Consider the following 21,427-nt stretch of genomic DNA (forward strand, 5'->3'; position numbering starts at 1 on the left):
TAGGAATTATGACCTATTCATATCTGTAGTTTTGTTGGTACTTCGTAAGAATGCCTGAGAAATAAAGGAACTTGGAAGCCAATATGTTTTCCAGAGCCACATGTATAATATGAACAGAAAGAGAAAATAAGACTAATATAGTGAAGCTTACAGGCTTGCTCCCAGGAGAGCATCTTTCCAAACTGGGTTTTAACAGTATTTTCAGGCCCAGTATTTCTAATCATTAAAACTAGCAATTTTTGTTTATTGATGGCTTTCACATCCTACTAAATATTGTGAAACATGCCAGAAGAGAGAGTACTGCTGTCCAGATGAACCTTGGTCACATTTTAACTCAGGTAAAAGAAATGTTCCAGAAAATCATGTCTAATGGAAAAGTGCATGACACTAGGCATATTTCCAAACCTCAGGTGTTTTCACATTTATCCCACTTGGCATATATATGTAAAGGTCACTCTCACTAAGGGGTTGTGTGAAGCTGGCATGGGATTCTACTTATTACATGTTTATAACAAACCTCCCACATTGACTGTATAGTTAAAATTCTTTTATCTCCTAGAGGGTCCAGTGATTGTGAATGACTACGATTTAACCAAACCTCATGAAATAGAAAATGTGGACAGTGCAGAAGGCCCAGCCAACGAAGAAGAGGATATGGGAGGTGAGTCATAGTGTACAGACTAAAAGCCAACAGTTGTTGATGCGGTTGAAGCTTAGTATGAAAAAGAAATCAGAAAAAGTTGCACTTGTGAGCTGAATTGGGAGTAATGTACCTTTTTTTTTTTTTCACTTTACAAATATCTACATTCAATAACTCACTATAGGATATCTACAAATTTTGAGAACTTAAGGTGTTTGTACTAACTTCATTTTTAAAATAATGCTTATTCTACTCCTTTCCATTATAAAAATAATACATGCTCTTATAGAGAGTTTGGGGTGTTTTCCAACACCAGCTGCCAATTATCCAGTTTTCCAGACATCGACTGGGTGCCCAACAGTCCATTTCTGCTGTAGCACTAACTTCTGGTGTCAGCACAGGGCCCACAGGTTCAGTCAGGATGAGTCTCCCGAGACTGCCCTCACTTCAGACACCAGCTGAACCAATTGCGTCCCCACCCAGGTTACCTGTACTGCTTTCCAGCCTGGCTACAAATTCCGGGTTTCCCACAGGGGACTCTCCCTCTGGTTCACTGAGTTGCTAGAATGACTCACAAAAGCACTTTACTCACCACTCTCAGTTTGTTATAAAAGACACAACTCAGAAGCAACCAAATGGAAGAGATGCACAGAGCAAGATCCAGGCAGGGGACTCAGGGCTTCATGTTCACTCTGGGCATGCCATCCTCGTGGGACCACAAGTGCTCACCCACAAGAAGCTCTCAGAATCTCTCGGTTCAGGGGTTTTTAATAGAACTCAGGCTCCAGTCCCTCCTCCCTTCCTGGACGTCAGAGGTCGGGTTTAAAGCTCTCACCCGATAACCTTTTGGGGACCAGCCCATCCTGACGCTCTGGAGCCCCAACCCAAGTCACATCATTAGCAGAAAATTAGGTGTGACTGAAGGGGACTTGTATGAGTAACAAATGATACTCTTACCTCTGGAGACGATCCATGGGTTATAAAACAAACCATGTGGAAACTTCATAGACACAGAAAGAAAAAAGAAAACCCACCACTATGCCAATGCCCAAAGGCAATCTCTATTTCTTTGTTGATGTTACAGCATACTTTCGGACACTTTTGTGAATTTTGAATTCACATTTTTTTTTAAAGATTTATTTATTCGTACAGAACTGGGATACATGTCAGAGGTGCAGAGGGTGAGAGGATTCACCAGAGACAGAGTGGGGTACAGAGCAGATCGACGAAGTACACTGCTGAGGGGAGCAGCGGGCGGGTCAGGAGAGGTCTGCCGCGCCATGTGGTCACCTCTGGGGCAGGCGGGAATCGAACTCATGCAGAAATGGTTTAAGCTTCCCTGTGCTGTGCTTTAATCCACTGGGCCACCAGGGAGGGCCTGAATTCACATTTTTTAATTTAACATAACATGCTTCTATTAATGTTGCACGCATTTAATGCTGACTTTTATGTAGATATATGCGATCAGTGTTGCTCTAGGAGTGTCGCTCAGATCTCATCTTAAATGTCATTTCTTCAGAGATGCCCTGACAACCCAGTCACTGTTAAAACAGGACCCTATTTAATGATCTGTGTGGCACCACCGGGGTAATTTTGGATTTGTGTTGGTTGCATCTCTCCCTCAGCCCTTCGTGAGCCAGGCTTTTGGGCTGTCGTTTTTACTGCTTGGGTATTTGTAATACCTGGAATAGGAATCGGCCCATAGTAGGTGTGCAATAAATTTGTTGAGGAAGTGACAATATGAACATCTTAGGCTAATGTTTGTGTGTTTCTCAAAGGAAGAAAAGAAAAAGAATAATTTCTTGGACTCTTTTTTTTTTTTTGTCAGATTCTTAAGGATCAGGAAATAGAGTTCTATATCTAAAACTTCTGAGATTCAAATCACAGCTTTAAATAACATTCCAGCTCTGCCTAACTATACATTAATTTGTACCAGTTCTTAACCACAAAGACTGAAAAATGCTGCCTGGCACAGGATGTGGTCATTTGTGCTGAGGAAAGGCATATGGTGTTCTACAAGCCTCATGCAACTTCTTCAAGGTGGCATTCATGGAGTGAGACTCAGAGTGAGGCAAGGGAGACTGTGCCTTTAGCTTGCATTTCTCTGGGTTCTGGTAGGTAATGCCTGACAGTTTATGTTTGAAATGATAGAACTTTTGATCTGAGAATGTATGATTTATGTTAGAATTTGCTCTGGATTCAGAAGAAAGCCTCTTTATGTGTTCAGGTTATTGGGGGGAGAAAAAGAGATTAAATACTCAAACATAAACAAGAAAGCAATTTCCATCCAACAATAGAAATTGAAAACAAATATTGTAAAAACTCATGTTAAATAACAACTACAACCAAAGCAATCTTAAAACTCTAGTGGGCTTTGTTGAATGAGTCACCGACTGAGCAGCATCCCATCTAGCAGGTAAGAAGTCTCTCTTACCTGAAAAACTGTACAAAACCCACAGGTTTTAGAGACAGAGAAGAGGAAAAGACAAAGGAAGGGGGGATGAGTTCAGGCTCAGATAACCTACTAGTGGGGAGTGGAAAGAGGCCTGTGTAGCAGATTATTTCACCCTCCTTTGGAAAATGGAAAAGATCACCTCTTTGGTGCTTGCCTGAAAATCTGTACTGGCCACTTCAGACCACATTCCCCAGGGAGGCTGAATCTAAGACTGGTTGAAGTCTGAGTCCTGGTGGGCTTGGCACAAGCATTTCCCTCTAGGTCTGTCATTTTCTGTTTAGTGCCATTTGGTGCAGCACGTGTCTGGGAACCCGTAAGTAGGTGGCTTCGCATTTGACCCTGCTCCTTAATCGAGTACTTCCAAGGGGAAGACGTTCTGTCTCTGTGCTCCACTCACTTTGGCCACTTTGACGCTGTAGCTGCCTGTGCTGTGCCCGTCGCCTCACCCACTGCAGATGAACCAGTGGGCATCTCTGTGTATTCCTCCTCAACTAGGGGTCTGGGAGTGTTACGCAGTTCTTGCAGAGTCTAGAAGACATGATCAATTAAATAATTGGGGAAAGAGGTTGACTCAGAAACAAAGAAATAAGCTAACTTTAGCTTTAAAACAAAAAATTAATTTGTTTAAAATAATTTGCTATTTTATAACTATTGTACAGTTGTACAAACTGACTGGTATTACTAATGTTGACACATAATCTGATCATATATCTTTTAAAATGATATATCATCAGGGTGTACAAGTTATACCTGCGAAATCATAAAATTATAGAACTGAAAAATAGCATTGCCTGATGGAAGAGACACCAACTCAATGAGTCACTCCTAAAATACACAGCTTTGGGGAAATCAAGACTAGAATTAGGATTATACATTTAAAAGTGATTGGGACCCTCCCTGGTGGCACAACGGGTTAAAAGCACAGCACTACAAAGTTATCCCCTGCTGCTTTGGCACAAGTTCGATCCCCAGCCAGGGAGGTGACCCACATGGCACAGCAGACCTCTCCTGTTTCAGTAGATCTGCCTGTTCTTTTCCCCACTCAGTCTCTGGTGAGTCCTCTCACCCCCCACAACTCTGGCCTATACCCTAGTTCTTGTATGCATAAATAAATAAATACATATATAAAAGAAAATTTCATACCCTGGTAGAAACATTCAGTTTTTCTCATGTGGAAAGACAATAAATTTTTAAGGGAAAAAAAGTATTTCCTCAACTAGAGCTGTTGTTTGAGACAAAAATCAATTATTTTGAAAAGGCTTTTGAAGGTATTAACATTTAAAAAGGTGTAACATTTAACATATAACTTGTTTCCCACCCCACCAATACTCTGATCATTTTTTAACAAAGACATGCCTAGGATCCTAGTGAAAGAATTGGCAAACTTCTTACAAAGGGTGAGATAGCAAATGTCTTAGGCTGTATGGGTTGTTTGATCTACGTTGCAGCTTCTCAGCTCTGCTGTTGGAGTATAGCAGCCACAGGAGATACAGACTCGAGTAGATGTGGCTGGGTACCAGCAGAGATCTTTCCTGACTTGTGATAGCTTTATGTCCCAATAATCTAGCCCTACTGTAAATTGAAAATATGGTAAATTGAAAATAGTTGAAATACATGCAGCCTCTTGGACATCATAGCTTAACCTAGCCTACCTTAAGTGTTCCCTAAACACTTACACTAGCCCATAATTGGGCAAAATCATCTAAAGCCTATTTTATAATAAGGTATTGAATATCTCATCTAATGTATTGAAAACTGTACTGAAAGTGAAAGACAATCTGGAGATTGCATGGCTGACTGGAAGCTACTGCTCTCCGTGGGTGTTGCTAGCCCAGGAAAAGAGCAAGATTCAGAATTTATAACATGGTTTCTATCAAGTGTATATTGCTTCTCCACTATAGTAAAGGCAAGAAATCAGAAGTCAGAGCTTCTGAAGTGGGAGCAAGATGTCTGTACATTTATTTACAGAAGTGAGCATTGGGTTAGAGTTGGCAGATGAGCCATCATCTGCTGACTCCTGGCCTAGTGTGACATTTATTGTGTGATGAGTTAAGGAAGCTTTGATTCTTGAAAGGAACATTTGTATAAAACTTCAAAAAAGCCTCAATGGGATATTTAAGGAGACTACACCTGAGGGGGGAAGTCAAATACTGTACAAAAATGAAAAACAATGTAAAAAATTTTTAAATTAATAAAAGAAAAAAGCCTCAATGGGGAGTCTAACACTAATTTTTTAGATAAAAACATATATTACAGCTATATGTGTGTGTGTTATATAAGATGCACACACATATGTAATATAGCTGTTTATCATACATATAATACAGGTTTGTACAAACATAAGTATATATATTATAGCTTTGTGCCACTGCAATTTACATAAATCAATTAGTGACAAATAAAGCCTTATGTGGAGTGAAATTTTGTTGCCTTTCAGTTGTTTCTTCCTTTCTTTCTGAAGATTTGAATCTAATAGACTAATGCATTGGAGAGCTGTACATCAGCTCAGGTTTCTTTCCTCCATGAGGCCTTCTTGCACCTTGCCAGCTCCCCCAACTATAGTGTTCGAGCTGGGTTTTGGAGTGTGTTTGATTAGTGCTTGTTTTTATTCTCTATGGAATTGTTTGTGCCTGACCAATATTCAGTCCATTACATTACAAATATGAGACAGCACCCTAGTGTCCCACATTGACATCTTTCTAGAAGCAGCTACCTGTGGGGCATGCTGCAGTGTATAAAGACATTATTTATAGTATTGTACACCTGAAACTTTAATGTCAAAAACCAAGGCCACCTCAATAATATACCAAAAATAAACATGAAACAAATGAAATACCTACTTGTGAAGTAATACAAGTTACCTGGATTGACAAGTGCAAGATGAAGGGGTTCAGAGTTCTTTTTCCAGCCTAGTCATTTCTGTCTATTATTATTTCTCTTCTTAGTGGTGACCAACTACAACTGTTGTCAGACAGACCTCTAGCAATAAGAAGTAACCCAGGGTTCCCCAAGTCTTAGTTCTACTGAGGTTGGATGAGTACTATAAGTATCACTGGGCCCTCACAATCCAGAGGACATTGGGACCTTCTTATTGGATCGAAAATGGCTTTGAGGTACCTAATGTCAAAAGCAGAAGTTAAAGCAATGTTTATAACAGGTCATGAAGTATGTTGCTTTACCATGAAATGTGTTGTTCACAGAGGAACACAATAAAGTAAAAGCCTGTCAACATTAGGGATAGAGACAAGATGTGCTTTATGATGGTACCCAGTGCTGTAACTAGGTGGACAAGAAACAGGAGATGATGGAATATCTCCTGGCAAGATCCTGTAAAAGAGAAATGCAGTTTAAGGCAGAAGAACTGAGGTAGAACCTCACATATGTTTGCTTCAGTCATCATCTTTGTCATTTCCCACTGAAAATATGGAAGGAAAGATTTAGTGACAAGCAGGTACAATTTAAGCCTGTGGTCCTGCTTGTATAGGCTGATGGCATTGCTCTTAGAATAATTCCGGAGTGTAAATCTGGTTACTTACTCCCTGCCCTGAACATGCTGCTGGCCACCATTTTCCAGGAGGCCCTTAACATCTGCTCTCTCGCTGCTTACCCGAGGACTGTGTTCTGGAGCTGCCAGCAGGCGAAAGCACATGTTAGTGGCCCCATCACTAACCGCCATCAGCACAGCTGTTAACCTGCTTAAGTTGCATATTTTCCCTTTCTATTAGTTTCCAAGGGCTCCTCTAACAAATTGCCATAAACCGCTGGCTTAAAACAACAGAACTTTATTCTAGAAATCTCAAGTCAAGAAAGACATTAAGGAAGAAGGCATCCTTGCCTCTTTCTGACCCTCACTTGGGGGTCCTTGGTGCTCCAGCCTGGCTGTGATCTTGTGGTCTCTTCCCTGGGTGCCTTTCCAGCCTTCTTGTCTTATAATGACACCAGTTGTTAGACACCAGTTGGTCCATCCTTAAGCCAGCGTGACCTCATCTGTACCAGTGACATTTACATTGACCCTGATTCCAAATAAAGTCACATGACATTCCTGGCAGACATGAATTCTGGGGGGAACACTTCAGTACACTCGAACATGGTCCTACATATCCACAAGTGTGTATCTCATATATCTGATAGGCATCATGAAATGGATTCCTTGTCCATGGATTGGACAGTGGTGATTATTTTGTGCATTTACTTAATGACTTACGTGTGTGAGAGTTAATGTCATGTTTGATTCCATGGGGAAAGCTGAACTTGATCCTTTTTTGAAAAGCCTTCATGCTTCAATATCGTGACACCCCATGAGGGGCTTAGATCAAAGATAAGCATGTTAATTAGAAAGTTTGCTGGGGGAAAAAAATTCTTCTCCCCTCCTTTAGGAGAGCCTGCTGCTCACCTGTGGGGGTCCTTGAGTAGCTGTTCAGTCAGTCTGTCTCTTTTGAGGCGTACAACTTCCTTGCACTTATGAGAAATACAAACTACTTTGATGCTTCTGAAGGGGGTTGGGGGCAGGGAACCAAGCCACATTTGTGGTTCATGGATGCTAATTACTGCTACATTTAGATGTGTGAAGGAGGGGGCTATGGCTGGAGCGAGCTGGGAGAGACCGAGTCAGCCTCGCCTGGGTGCTCACTGAGGTTCCAGCGGTCCCGTTTAGCACACGCAAAGAGATGCTTCAAAAGGAAGTGCCTTTTTTTTATTATTATCAAAATATTACATCTCTCAAACCCAGATCAAGACCTGTTGCTCATGGGATGCAGGGGTTATCTTACAAAATCAGCAGTGTTTTTGCTGCATTAGTTCACTCACAGGGGATTTCTGGCAGTGTTCACTAAGGGCAGGGAGGCTCACAGCTCCACTGTGTCAAGTGGGTAAGTTCTGTTGGTGACAGAACCCAGGCACCTCCTCCTTCTGTGAATCTTTATAACAAAAAACTTCTCTGGATATTTTTTTTTTTTTAACGAAGCTGTGTAGCACAGTGAACTAAAAAGAACACAAAGTATTTAGCACCTGCAGAACCGGAAAGGACAGTTGTAATGGTTCCTTAGTGGGTACTTGAGATGCTTCCTTCTTCCTTTTGCTTTTCTTTAACTTTGGAGCAGTTGTGCTGGTGCCTCCTTGGAGCCGAAGTAAGAGGCGCTTAGGAAACAGAATGTAGATCCCAGCCCAGTTGTTTGGCAGTGTGTGTGAAGCACCCGTATGTGCCTGGTAACTCTCAGAGCATCTCTTCTTGCCAAGTGAGTTCAGCTGCTCAGATTAGCATGTGACCTGGCCATGTGCACCCTGGTGTTTGGTGACCTTCTAGGGGTTAAATAGGAGTCTCAGGGGTGTGCCCCAGTCACCTCACAATTGCTTGTTACATTTTCAGGAATTCTGTAAGCTGGCTGACTTCGAGTTGGTAGCTTGAAATGGCATGGCATTTAAACCACTGGCATCAGCAAGTGCTATATATAGGCCCTTCCCCCACTCTGAGTGGATATGGAAGCATTTCCCAGCACACCACAGGTCTGAGGACTGAATGAAATCTTTCAGGCTCATGAAGTCATCGTTTTTTTCATAATGTGTCAGCCCAGAGATGGCTTTTTTTTTTAATATAATTTATACGAAGCAGATAGTGTGGGGAGATAAGAAGAGTGCTTGAGAGCTCCCCACGACATGGTGTAGCATCCAGAAATTCTATCTTTAAAATATTGTGAAGCTTAGTTACATTATTGGAAAGTTAAGGAAAGATAGGAGCTTTTGGTAGATACTGTTACAAAAAGCACAAAACAACAATAGTGACATTTAGACACAACTGACCACAGAAAACTTAAAGTGACTATATCCTACCTAGTCGAAAAACGAGAATTTTATCTTGCTCCCATCACAGAAGAGAGGAAGGGTGGCCAGCTGGAGACAGTCACCAGTCCTATTATGTCCATATTTATACTACATCATGTGGCAGTGTCTTTTTTTTTCACTTTCATCATTAAATTTATTTATTTATTTTTATATAATACAGTAGCTTATTTTTACATCATTTTGTACATTTTTTTTTTCATCTCAATTGTAATCCCCATGGGTTTCCCATCACTGAGTCACCTGTGTGCCATCATCACAGTCCTGTGCACTTCCCTCCCCCGTTTTTGATCCTATTCCCCACTCCACCCCCACAAAATGTCTCTGGTATATGGCTGTTCATTATTCTTATTATTTTCTCGCCTGGTCCATTATACTCCTGCTATGAGCGAAACCATCTAGTATTTTTCTTTTTCTTTCTGGCTTATCTCACTAAGCATGATCTTTTCCAGCTCCATCCAAGTTGCTGCAAAAGACATGTGTTTCTTTTTTTGGGGGGGTTGCTGAGTAATATTCCATTGTATATATGTACCACATCTTTTTAATCCAGTCATCTACTTTTGGGCAGTTAGGCTGCTTCAATGTTTTTCCAATTGTAAATAAAGCAGCAATAAACATAGGGGTGCAGGTATCTTTTTGAATCAGTGTTTTTGTGTCTTTTGGGTAGATACCTAGGAGTGAGATTGCTGGGTTGTAGGGAAGCTCCATGTTAAGCAGTTTGAGAAGCCTCCAAACAGTTTTCCATAGTGGTTGTACTAGTTTGTATTCCCACCAGCAGTGCAGGAGAGTTCCTTTTTCTATGTGGCAAGGTCTTAATGTGCATTACGCTCTCCCAGAGAGTTGAGGGTATGGCATGGACAGTCTTTTTCACTCTTAATACTCTTTCATGCTGAACTTTGGGATATACAGTAGATGTTCAGTTGATCATTCTCTTTCTGCCTTTCTGTCTAATCCTCCCTGTGCCCATTTATCCTTTGATGCTTCAGTGCTCAGTACATAACTGCTGCTTGATAAAGTGAAGAAGAGTATGTTTGGTCTTCAAACGAGGGTCTAGGAACTTTCCAAGAGTTACATGGCTATGGATGGTTCTCAGAGTCTCAGCTTCAGTGGGTTCTTTCCTAAAATGGATCTGCCTTGTAAGGCTGCTGTCTCCCAGGTGCCTTCCCTTCTCCTCTTCACAGTAATCCTTCACTTTATAAAAGAAAGGCACACCTTTTTGTCTTTCTTAGCTAAATATTATTTCTTTCCCCTAAGGTGCAAATACTTAGGATACCAAGCAAAAGGTCAACTAGCTGATTTCTTCAATCAGACTTTCATAATTGCATCTGCCTCAATCCATCTCTTTGAGATGTTTTCCAAACAAACTTTACATTTAATAATTATCAATCAAGATTTGCAACGTCCTATATTGTTTTAATCATTTGTCTGCTAGTAATTGTAATGATAAATCAACCCAGGAAAAAAAAAACAAAATAGCACTTTATGGCAACAAAAAAGTTTTATTTATATGTAAATGCTGCCATTGTAGAGACATATGATAGGGAGGGATAGAGGAGTAGAGGACTCAAATATAAAATAATAGTACATAAGGATAAAATTCTGTAGAGAAAGTAAATGAAAATAAAAGTACAAGGAGAATATTTCTGATTTATTTTTTAAGCTGTTTTTTTAAAATTTATGATGCAGTAAATAAAATCATTAATATGTATGTCCTATTAGGTACATTCGAAAGGGTGCAATAACAGTTTAAGCCATCAGTATTTACAATAAACAAAGTTTATTTCTGTTAAAAACTTTAATTATAATGAAAAGCTATAGGTGTCAGCTTAATATCTACTTAATGCCAGCTGTGTATCAGGGAGAAACATAAATTTCCAAATTTCTTTTGAGGATGCTTGAGCAAAAAGATGCTTGATGCTTGAGTACCAATTACTGCTATGTATATTGTAACACAGAGGAGCCTTCAATTTACTCCTGAGCCCATTTAAAGGCCTAGATAATATTTCTCAGCCTGAGATCTTAAGACTTGAGAAACCTCTCAGAGTTATATGAAATTTTGTGCTGATGGGTATGTGCATGTGTACATATATTCTTCTGGACAGAAAGTGCATTTTGTAAAGAAGTCCTCAACCCAGAAAAGATTTAAAAGCCTTGATCAAAGTGTGTAAGGTTTTAAGGCTTCTTACTTTGTTGCTTGTGTAACAGTTTCACATGCAGTGGTCTGTAGAACTGCCTCCAGCATAAGCATTTTGGCTCAGTTCCTGTGTCTATAAGATGGAACATACTCATCACGAAAGGTGCAGTCTCCCTGCCTTTATCTCTGACCCAAAACCTAGACAAGAGCAAGTGGACAATCTTTTATTTATTTATTTATTTATGCTAATTCAAAGGTCTTCCTCTTTTTTTCTTTCTTTCTTTTCTTTTCTTTTTTTTTTTTTTTTGATTGGGAAAGTTGCAAATGTTTTCTTCATAGAAAAATGCCCCATGGAGATTTGGAAAATAGTTTTTGAAAGAATAGCTGTCATCTGCCTCTAGTAATAGAGTGCCATAATATTCAGGCTTAGAATTAGGAAAATTACATTTGAAGGTGACTGACAACACAGTAATTTCAAAGCTTCAGATTTTAAAGTGTCACACACAGCAGCAGATGAATGAAGATGTCAGGCCAAGGCCTAAAGGAGGACCCTGGTAATCCAGCCCTTGGTGTATGACCTTCAGACACCAATAAACAAGATTATCTGGATTTAACAGGTGACCTTTCTCATTCTGACTGGTAGGTCCAGATGTTTTCTCATTCAGCTGCCTGGTTGAAATCTTGCTTTTTAACTGACAGCAGTTGGATCTAGATTTGAAGTTGCGTGAATGACAGTTTTGAAAACTGTTCTGCTGTCTAAACAGTAACATATGGAGACCCACGGTTTAATAATCAAAAATAATTTGTGACCTTACCCATAATAGAGCTGTTAATTATGTCAACTGAATAAGTAAAAATGGGCTCTTGGTAGGTATTTTGCTATATTAGTTAGTCTGGTGGCATTAAAAACATTGACAGGATTTGTTAGAACCAGGCTTTTCTGCACCTGCGTCTACAGAAGCAGAAATCCCAGACCTGTTTCTGCCACCCTTTGTTGCCCCTCAAGGAAGTTCATGGCAGCCCTAGAGAAAATAGGAAAGGCTCTTTGTTAGCTTCTCTTAAGTCCATGTAGGCTTGTGGTCATAACTTCTCATCCATCAAAATCTGAACACAACTTTTCTTATGTCTCTTCATTGTTTGGAACCCAGAATGATTTCTGGTAGTTTTTAATGAACTATTCCTTCCTCACCATCGTCTTGGTTTCTTGTCTAGTCCGTAGGTTGTAGTAGTTTCCTCTGAGGCTGTAGAGGAAAGAAAATTCTTCCTTTGCTCTTTTCTTTGGGCGACTAACCTCACATATCCAGGTGAATGCTTAAAGAGCTTGTTCATGGATTTTGTAGCACTGTTAGAGGTCAGAGACAGTGCTCACTAATGAGTTAAGAAAAACTCATAGCTTTAGGGATGTAATGTACAACATGATAACTTGTTAACACTGCTGGATGACATAGATGAAAGTTGTTGAGAAAAGATCCTAAGAGTTCATTACAAGGAGGGAGAATACACAGACACACATTTTTATATGAATTTGAAATGACGGATATTAACTAAATGTATGGTGATATTCATCTCATGGTATGTGTAAGAACTTGACATATAAGGGTGTATATAGGGTTGTCAGAAAAAATCATGATGCACTTTTGCTTGAAAAACATAAAAAAAAGTCATGACTTTTATGACAAACCAGTACAATGCTATATATTATTTATATCTCAATAAAACTGGGAGAAAAAGAAAAAAAAATTGGTTATAGCTTCATACACCACACTAATAATAGAAAGTGAGGCATAAAAAGCACAAATATGACCCCAAAACTAACACAATTAGAATCTTTGAATCTTCATGGATTTTAACACAATGTAGAAAGGGCAAAAATCTTGCTCTTTTTCCTGAGTAACTTAGGAGTTCTCTGAAGTGGATGGTATGAGGAGGAAGTATGGGAGCTGTCCTGTGAGGTCTTCTGCACTTGGCTGCTCTAGCCTCCTTCCCTCCTGCTAAGTATCAGATGCACCATGCATATATGTGTGTGTGTGTGTGTGTGTGTTTTAATGCAGCACTTAACAATTCTTTGAAAAGGGCATAAAATCAGTTGCAACTAAAGGCGTTAAGGATAGTCTTGTGAGGATTTGCCATTTGTGATTAGTTGTAGTTCATAAGCTACACTAGTCAGGATGCTTTTTGTAGTGTTGGGTAAATGAGTAGTTAAACTCCTACTTCTTAAAGACAGAGAATCAGGGCAGTCAGCTGTCACTTGTTGCTTTCTTTTTTAATACTTGCGGAGTTCCTGGGCCCTCTTGATGGCACAGGGGTTAAGTCACAGCATTATTAAGCTATCACCAGCCACTGCAGCATGAGTTTGATCCCCGGCCAGGGAGGTGACCCACATGGCACAGCAGACCTCTCCTGTCTTCCCCTGCTCCCCTCTTCAGTGTATTTCAATAGATCCACCTGTTCTTCTCCCCACTCTGTCTCCGGTAAATCCTCTCACCCCCTCACTTCTGGCTACCCCCGTTCTTGTATATATAAATAAATAAAATCGTTCTAAAAATACTTACGGAGTTCTTTCAAAATAGCACCTGTTTCAATGTGGTTATAATATTCTACCTCTAAGTGTTCAATTCAATGATTTTTAGTAAATTCGCAGAGTTGTATGACTATCATCATGTTTTAGACCTTTTCTATCCCTTTTGGATTCAATCCCTATTTTTATCCCTAACCCAAACAACCATCATTCTGATTTTTGTCTCTAAACCTTTACCATTTCTGGAATAGCCACACAGAAAGAACAGTAACAATCTGAAGTCTTTGTTTCTTTCACTAGCACAATGGTTTTGGTTTATCTTTGGTGTTGCATGTATCAGTGCTTAGTTTCTCTTTACTTCTGAATTGTATTTCATTGTATTGATATACACATTTTGTTTTTTAGTTCAACAATTGATGAATATCCTCATTTTTTCCACTTTTTAGTTCTTATGGATAATGCTGCAACGAACATTTGTGTACAAGTCTTTGTGCAGAAATATGTTTTCATACATTGTGGGTAGATACTGAGACGTGGAATTGTTGGGCTGAATAGTAAAGTTGTATTTAATTCTATAAGAAGCTGTGTATATTGGTTATTAACTGCTATGTAACAAATTACCCCCAAACTTTAGCAGCATAAAATACAAATTTACTTATCTCAGGAATATGGCCACAGTATATCTGGGTCCTTGACTTCCCAAGGTACCAACCTTAGAATGAGAATCCAGAAGCTCATTTAGGGAAGAATCAGCTCTGGAGTCACTCATGGGATTGTCAGGATTCAGTTCTTGGAGTGAGGCTTCATTTCCTACCTGGAGGTTGGTAGTGTTGTCTCTCTGTTTATTTTATTAGAGTAAGCACCAGAGAGAGAATGAGAGCAAGGTGGAAGTCAGTCTTTTGTAATTTAATAACAGAAATAATTTCACATCTTTTCTGCCATGTTCTGTTAATTAAAGGCAGTTATCTATTCCAGCCCACATTCAAGGGGGGAAGATAACACAGGGTATTAATATTAGGAGTCAGAAAGGCTGCCTATTGTATTGCCAAGCTTATTGGCATCTTTATGTAAATGAAAAAACTGTTCTATATTTCCACCAGCAACATTTAGGGTTCCATTTCTCCACATCTTCACCAATTCTCCTTATTCTGACTTTGTGATGATTGTCATTCTCGTGAATGAAAGTGATAGCTTACTGGTTTTAATTTGCATTTCTCTAATAACTAATGATGTTAAGCATCTTCATTTGCCTATTATTCATTTGTATAATTCCTTTGGTGAAATGTCAATTCATATCTTTGGTACATTTTTTAATTGTGTTATTTGTAAGATATTTTCATTTATGAATCATGCTTTTGGTGTCATATCTATGAAATCTTTGACTAGACCAAGGTCAAAAAGATATTATGTGTCAGCATCTACGCTAGGTCTTCACATATATTGTTTTTGCCTAATTTAGTTACCGTAACAACCTTACTAAATGATATCACCATCCTTGTACAAATGGGAACATTCACAGAAATCAGGTTACTTGCTGAGATCACAGAGCTAGTTAGTACAACTTGAACCTAGATTCTGTTTTACTATAAAACTCAAGCTCGGCCCTCCCTGGTGGCGCAGCGGGTTAAAGCACAGCCCTGAGAATCTAAAGCCGCTTCCGCATGAGTTCGATTCCCGCCTGCTCCGGAGGTGACCACATGGTGTGGCAGACCTCTCCTGACCCACCCGCTGCTCCCCTCAGCAGTGTGCTCCGTCGATCTGCCTGTTCTGTTCCCCACTCTGTCTCTGGTGAAGCCTCTCACCGCCCCTGAGCCTCTGGCCTGTACTCCAGTTCTGTATGCACAAATAAATAAATCTTTAAAAAAAAAAAAAAAAACTCAAGCTCTTCCAGCAGAACTTTTTTAAGACATCCCAATCTATTTCCAATGGGCAGAATAAGAGTGAAATAGCATGTTGTCCCTTATAACTATCAGAACCCATTTTGATGCTGTTTGAATACTGCCAGTAGAAACATCTCCATTCCTGAGCACTAAACCTGCCTTTTGCCATAGTAAGGGGCATGCGCTCCAGTTTGCTGGCCAGATTCCACTCTGGTTCATCCTGCCAGATAATATTCCCTTCCCAGTTCCTGGTGGAGCTTGGATGCCTCTTTGCTTGCAGCCCTGAAATGTGTTGCTGGGCAGCTGTTAAGCTGTTGTTATACTCTTCCCCCTGGGACAAGTTTGTTTCGATGACAACATCGCTTATTCCCTCATATGCTTTAATGTTCACCTAGAACAAGTCAGTGCTGACTATCTTCCATGTTTCTTTGTGCTCTTATCCCATTATTTATTACCAGAGAGAGGGATAGAACAAGCAAAGAAGAAAAGTCAAAATAATTTTATATTATTTTGTACATATTTTGTTTTAGTTAAGTTAATGTTAAAAAAGAACAAGAGGCCCTCCCTGGTGGCACAGCGGGTTAAAGCACAGCACTGAAAAGCTAAAGCCACTTCCGCATGAGTTCGATTCCCGCCTGACCCAGAGGTGACCACATGGCGCAGCAGACCTCTCCTGACCCACCCGCTGCTCCCCTCAGCAGTGTACTTCATCAGTCGGCTGTTCTGCTCCCCACTCTGTCTCTGGTGAAGCCTCTCACCGCCCCTGAGCCTCTGGCCTGTACCCCAGTTCTGTATGCACAAATAAATAAATCTTTAAAAAAAAAAAAAAGAACAAGAATTTAGGGCCCTCCCTGGTGGCACAGCGGGTTAAAGCACAGCACTGAAAAGCTAAAGCCACTTCCGCATGAGTTCGATTCCCGCCTGACCCAGAGGTGACCACATGGCGCAGCAGACCTCTCCTGACCCACCCGCTGCTCCCCTCAGCAGTGTACTTCATCAGTCGGCTGTTCTGCTCCCCACTCTGTCTCTGGTGAAGCCTCTCACCGACCCTGCACCACTGGCCTGTACCCCAGTTCTGTATACATAAATAAATAAATCTTTAAAAAAAATAAAGAACAAGAAAGAATTAAAAAATTTTTTTTAAGATTTATTTATTTATGCATACAAGAGCTGGGGTACAGACCAGTGGAGGATATACCAGAGAGAGCAGAGAGCAGAACAGGCACATTGACAAAGTACACTGCTGAGGGGAGCAGTAGGTGGATCAGAAGAGGTCTGCTGTGCCATGTGGGTCACCTCCCTGGCTGGGGATCTAACTCATGCTGCAGTGGCTATGGAGAGCTTCATAGTGCTGCACTTTAATCTGTTGTGCTACCAGGGAGGGCCCCAAGAATTTTAAAATTTTAATCCTGACACTCATTTCCCTCTCTTCCATGAATTCTTTATTCCTTTTGGGTCCGGTCGGTGTACTTTAAGTTATAATTACAATTTATTGTTTTCCCTTGCTGTTGCCTTGATTAAATAATTTAAATAACTTTTTAAGAACACCTCCAGTTTTAATTTTGTATTGAAACAACAAAGTAATTGTTCTTTCCTTCTTTCCTCTCTTCCTTTCCTTCATTTGTTAATAATCTTTGAAGTGTGTTCCAAGCACAGCGCAAAATGTTAAGGATCAAGTGGGAAATAATAGACATTGACATCAAGCAACTACTAGGTAGAGGGGAAAACAGGAAAGACTATGGGAGGTACAGATTTGGGAAGAACGTAGAGAGAGGGAAATAATGTGTTCAGTTGTAACCTGAGTGTGGAAAAAATATATATATGTATGTATATATATATATGTGTGAATATGTGTGTGTGTATGTGAAATCCAAGAAGTGATGAGAAGTTTCTGTGGAGTGCTCAGGGAAAACTAAGCTAGAAATACATATTTGAGGGCCACCAACAACAAAAAGTTGCATAGGAGAAGGAAAAGTGGAAAAAAACAGGAGGCTCAAGTAATAGCCCCCTAGAGATTATTCACACTGAGTAGAGAGAGAGGAGGAGCTATAAACAGAGGAAATGCATAAATAAGTGAGGTAGGAGTAGGGCCAGCCAAAGAGAGAGCTGGGGAAAGAGTTCAGGAAACAAACTGGTTGGTGGCATTCTGTCCTAAAGTGGTGAAATAGGAAGGGCAGGAGCCAAGCCACAGCTGGCAGAGAAGCCACTGGGGACCTGGTTGTTGCTGTGGGGCTTGGACCTTTCTCTGATGTGTCGTGAGGAGACGCTCTGAGTATTCCACCGCAGCTTCAGAATGTTGCAGGCAGATTAGGGAGTGACAGAGCAGACTGGCGTATTACAGTGTTTCTTCTCGGCCTACTCTTCTTGTTATCCCCGTTTCAGACTGCCCAAGGACTTCATTCATTCATTCAAAACCTAGAGTAACTGGGAATAGAAGAGTAAAGAGTAAATGAGTAAATGAGGATAGAAGTTCTTGAATTCAGGTATTACCAAACCTCAGCCCTACCTTGATGATGCTCATAGTCTCAGTGGGAAATAAACATGTTAACTGTCATGTAAAAGAACACATACTACAAATACCCAGACTGACTGACGTCCAGGTAGTCCCTTCGCCACGTCCTGAATTTGGTACAGTAACAGTCAGGATGTTTTTTAGCTAAGTTAATTGTGTTTGTATGATAGTTTTAACATTTTCTAAGAAGTACATTATAAGGTGTTTTAACTTTTCACTGAATTCTGTTAAAAGAGTAGATATCCTGTTTCTTCTTTTGAATTTATAAATGAAATTTCTACGTACTATAATCTATCTTCATGTGTTTATACAGCAGCTAGAATAGCAGCCTCTTTAAAAGTATTTTCATTCATTATTTTTCAATGGGTAGTGATTATTTCTCAGAAATATAAATACAAAAGTGTGTAATTCACAGGTAAGCTAATCAATTAAAAATGCCCAGGCCATCCCTGGTGGTATAGCGGGTTAAAGCACAGCACTGAGAAGCTAAAGCCACTTTCCCATGAGTTCGATTCCCGCCTGCCCCGTAGGTGACCACATGGCGTGGAAGACCTCTCCTGACCCACCCGCTGCTCCCCTCAGCAGTGTACTTCATCGATCTGCCTGTTCTATTCCCCACTTAGTCTCTGGTGAAGCCTCTCACCGCCCCTGAGCCTCTGGCCTGTACCCCAGTTCTGTATGCACAAATAAACTAAAAAAAAAAAAAAAAAAAAAGCCCATAGTTGGGATCAAAAACAGGGGAGGGAGAGAAGTGCACGGGACTATGGTGATGGCACACGGGTGACTCGGTGATGGGAAACCCATGGGGATTACAATTGAGATTTTTTTTTAAATGTACAAAATGATGTAAAAATAAACTGTTATATTATTTATAAAAAATGCCCATAGTTATGATGGACAGGAGTAAAAAAAAATTCTTTATATTTGTATACTACTCTATAGTTTAGAAAAACTTTGATTAGTCATGTCTCTCCAGCCCCACAATTCTAGGGAATTGTGACTGGATAGCAGTGAGGTGGATGTAACATAAACACTTACTGATTTTTAGTGGTGAACACCTGAATCTTCTATAATGTTGTCTACTTCAGATAACAAATAGTAATAAATAAAGTAACTGGGGAGAGGGGAGAAGGTGTAGCTATCCCCCTGCATCTGAGGAGTTTAGCCCAACGAAACAGCTGGAACCTTACAGCTGATATGTATTACTGTTGTTAAAAGTAATAAGCCTTTTCTTGTTCTAATGCAGAATAGAAATTCACACAGAAATTATTAAACAAAATTATTTTTATTTGGCACAAATAAGCTAGTGATAGTAGGCAGTAAGAAAATGAATAATGTCATTAGTGAAATCATTCCTTTTCAACAAGCTTTGAGTTTTCATGCTCTTAAATTTGAAGTGACTTGACTTACTAGCTGTCAGTCCAAGTTCTTAGGGGAAAATTTGAAAGTTTAGTAATAGTATGTTGTTGTGAGCACTTAAACCAAACTGATAGGCTAGCTCTTATCTCCCTGTTGTGAATATAGCGGTATTTTATCACTTATCAGTCTGATTCTTTTCCAGGTTTTTCCTAATTTTCAAATAATGTTTTAAAGATTACTACATGTCTATCATTTTAATTCTCAAAAGAAGAGAAAAAAAGAAAACATAATGGAGTCTATAAACCAACGGCTGGAAGTTTAGTTTTCATTGGTGCTTTAAATTTTTACTGGTTAGCAAATACTGAAATTTGTCTTTACATTTTAGTTTTCAAATTATCATTGACTTTTTTTCCCCTCCTCACTATAAACATGTAAATTAGAAAATGAAAATGACCCATAATTTCAATATTCTTATTCATAATACAGAGGCCACGGCAGGAAAGAAGTATAGACATTAATTCTAAAAGGGAACCCCTCCTAGTTAATGTATTTGTGCTACATTGGGTGATAGCAACAAACTCTGTAGACTAAATACCTACAATACATATATCTCCCATTTTGCTCTTTAGTGCTTGAAGCTTCTAAATCCTATTAACAGCTGTCAAAACCTGGTAAACTATTTAGATGCTTTCACAATTTGTTTAATTGGATAGTTAGAAAATGGCATGCTAGAAAAGCCCACCCCCCTTTCTTTTAGCCTGGCTGAACATCTGTAGCATTAGGGCCTCATTATCTCTGAATTGGCATAGCAAATCAGTGGCATCATTAAAATGCCACATTAAGATGATTAAGCTTCTTTGTTATCCAGTTGACTTTTGCATGTGCTGAGGATTTCATGGTTATGACCCACAATCCTTGTAAAACACTCAAACAACATCACCCTTTTGTGTCTCCCCCGTCTAACACCCCTATCTCCCCACAATATCTCTAGCAAACTTGAAGCTATTACTGCTAACTTTGCTCTTCTTTGAGCTGGATTCTGAGATCTTAGAGTTCAGGGTGGAAATTCAGAACCCCCTTTAACTGGGAAATTCCTGCTAACATGCTATCCAAGACATTTAAGTTGCCTGTTGTTTGCCATCTTTGATCGGTTCTTCTCTCCAACTGAGCATTTTATGTGCCTGTAAAAACAAACTGAGGCACAGTTGGCTGAGACTGCTATTGCCCCTAAAGGATTTAGATGTTGGATCCTTTCCAAGACCCATTGTTTTTGCAGTGTCTCAGGTGAAACCAAAAATGTCTACTCTGGAGTGCAAGCCTTTCATGTGATAACCATCACCCCAGGAAATGAAACCATGTGCATCAGCCCCAGCGAGCCAAGCCTTTGTTCTCTCCAGCCTACAGAATTCTCTCTGGGGGGTGTGTGTATGTGTTAGTGTGTGTCATCTTCCTAAGAGGCCTCCAGAACATAGACAGAGACGGGAGCAATTGCACCCTAGAGTAGCCCCTTTAGAAGGAAGTTTAGCTTAATCTAATTTACAGTGGGCTAGATTCAATTTAGACATCTCCTCGTTGGCCCCCTGGGAATGTTTAGCAATTACCTTTATCATCAATTTGTGGTTTGGTATATTCTCTTCTCCACACGTTCAATTATAAAAAATTTAATTCACGAAGTCTTTAACATTTTTTATTATGAAATGTATCATACATACAAAAAGGCAAATATAATTACATATATAGTTTAAAGAATAATAACAAGACAAGTACCCATGGACACACCACCTGGCTTAAGAAATAAAATATTGCCAGTGCCTATGAAGATTCTTAATATGAAAAGATTCTTCAGTGGCAATTTAAGTTGCATGTCTAAGAAGCCTCACACATTGTAAGAGATTGGAATTTATAAAATAAAATGGGGGTGGTGGTTACTCACATTACAGAAGGCTTATTTGTGTTATAAGAGACTTTAGGATACTGTGGGGCAGTTCCTCAAATATTTTCAGATCTGTAAGGGTAGCCAAATCGTTGAGATTTTCTGCCTTTATTAATAACTAAGGTGTTGGCCATCACTGACAACTGACAATAAGTGAAAAA

The 21,427-nt window shown here is 39.8% G+C and overlaps 1 protein-coding gene across 1 annotated transcript in view; it reads left to right on the forward strand.

Moving 5' to 3' along the window:
• The first annotated feature begins 576 nt into the window (after nucleotides 1–576).
• The window catches only part of IKZF3 (IKAROS family zinc finger 3 (Aiolos)), a 46,744-nt gene continuing 25,893 nt past the window's right edge, over nucleotides 577–21,427 (forward strand). Inside the window, exon 1 of the mRNA XM_004684240.1 lies at nucleotides 577–661. Within this exon, the coding sequence (XP_004684297.1) occupies nucleotides 655–661 (7 nt within the window). The 5' untranslated portion in view covers nucleotides 577–654. The remainder of the gene's footprint in view (nucleotides 662–21,427) is intronic.

This window comes from Condylura cristata, unplaced genomic scaffold (genome assembly GCF_000260355.1).
Source record: "Condylura cristata isolate star-nosed mole 26May11 unplaced genomic scaffold, ConCri1.0 scaffold00017, whole genome shotgun sequence".
Classification (NCBI taxonomy): domain Eukaryota; kingdom Metazoa; phylum Chordata; class Mammalia; order Eulipotyphla; family Talpidae; genus Condylura; species Condylura cristata.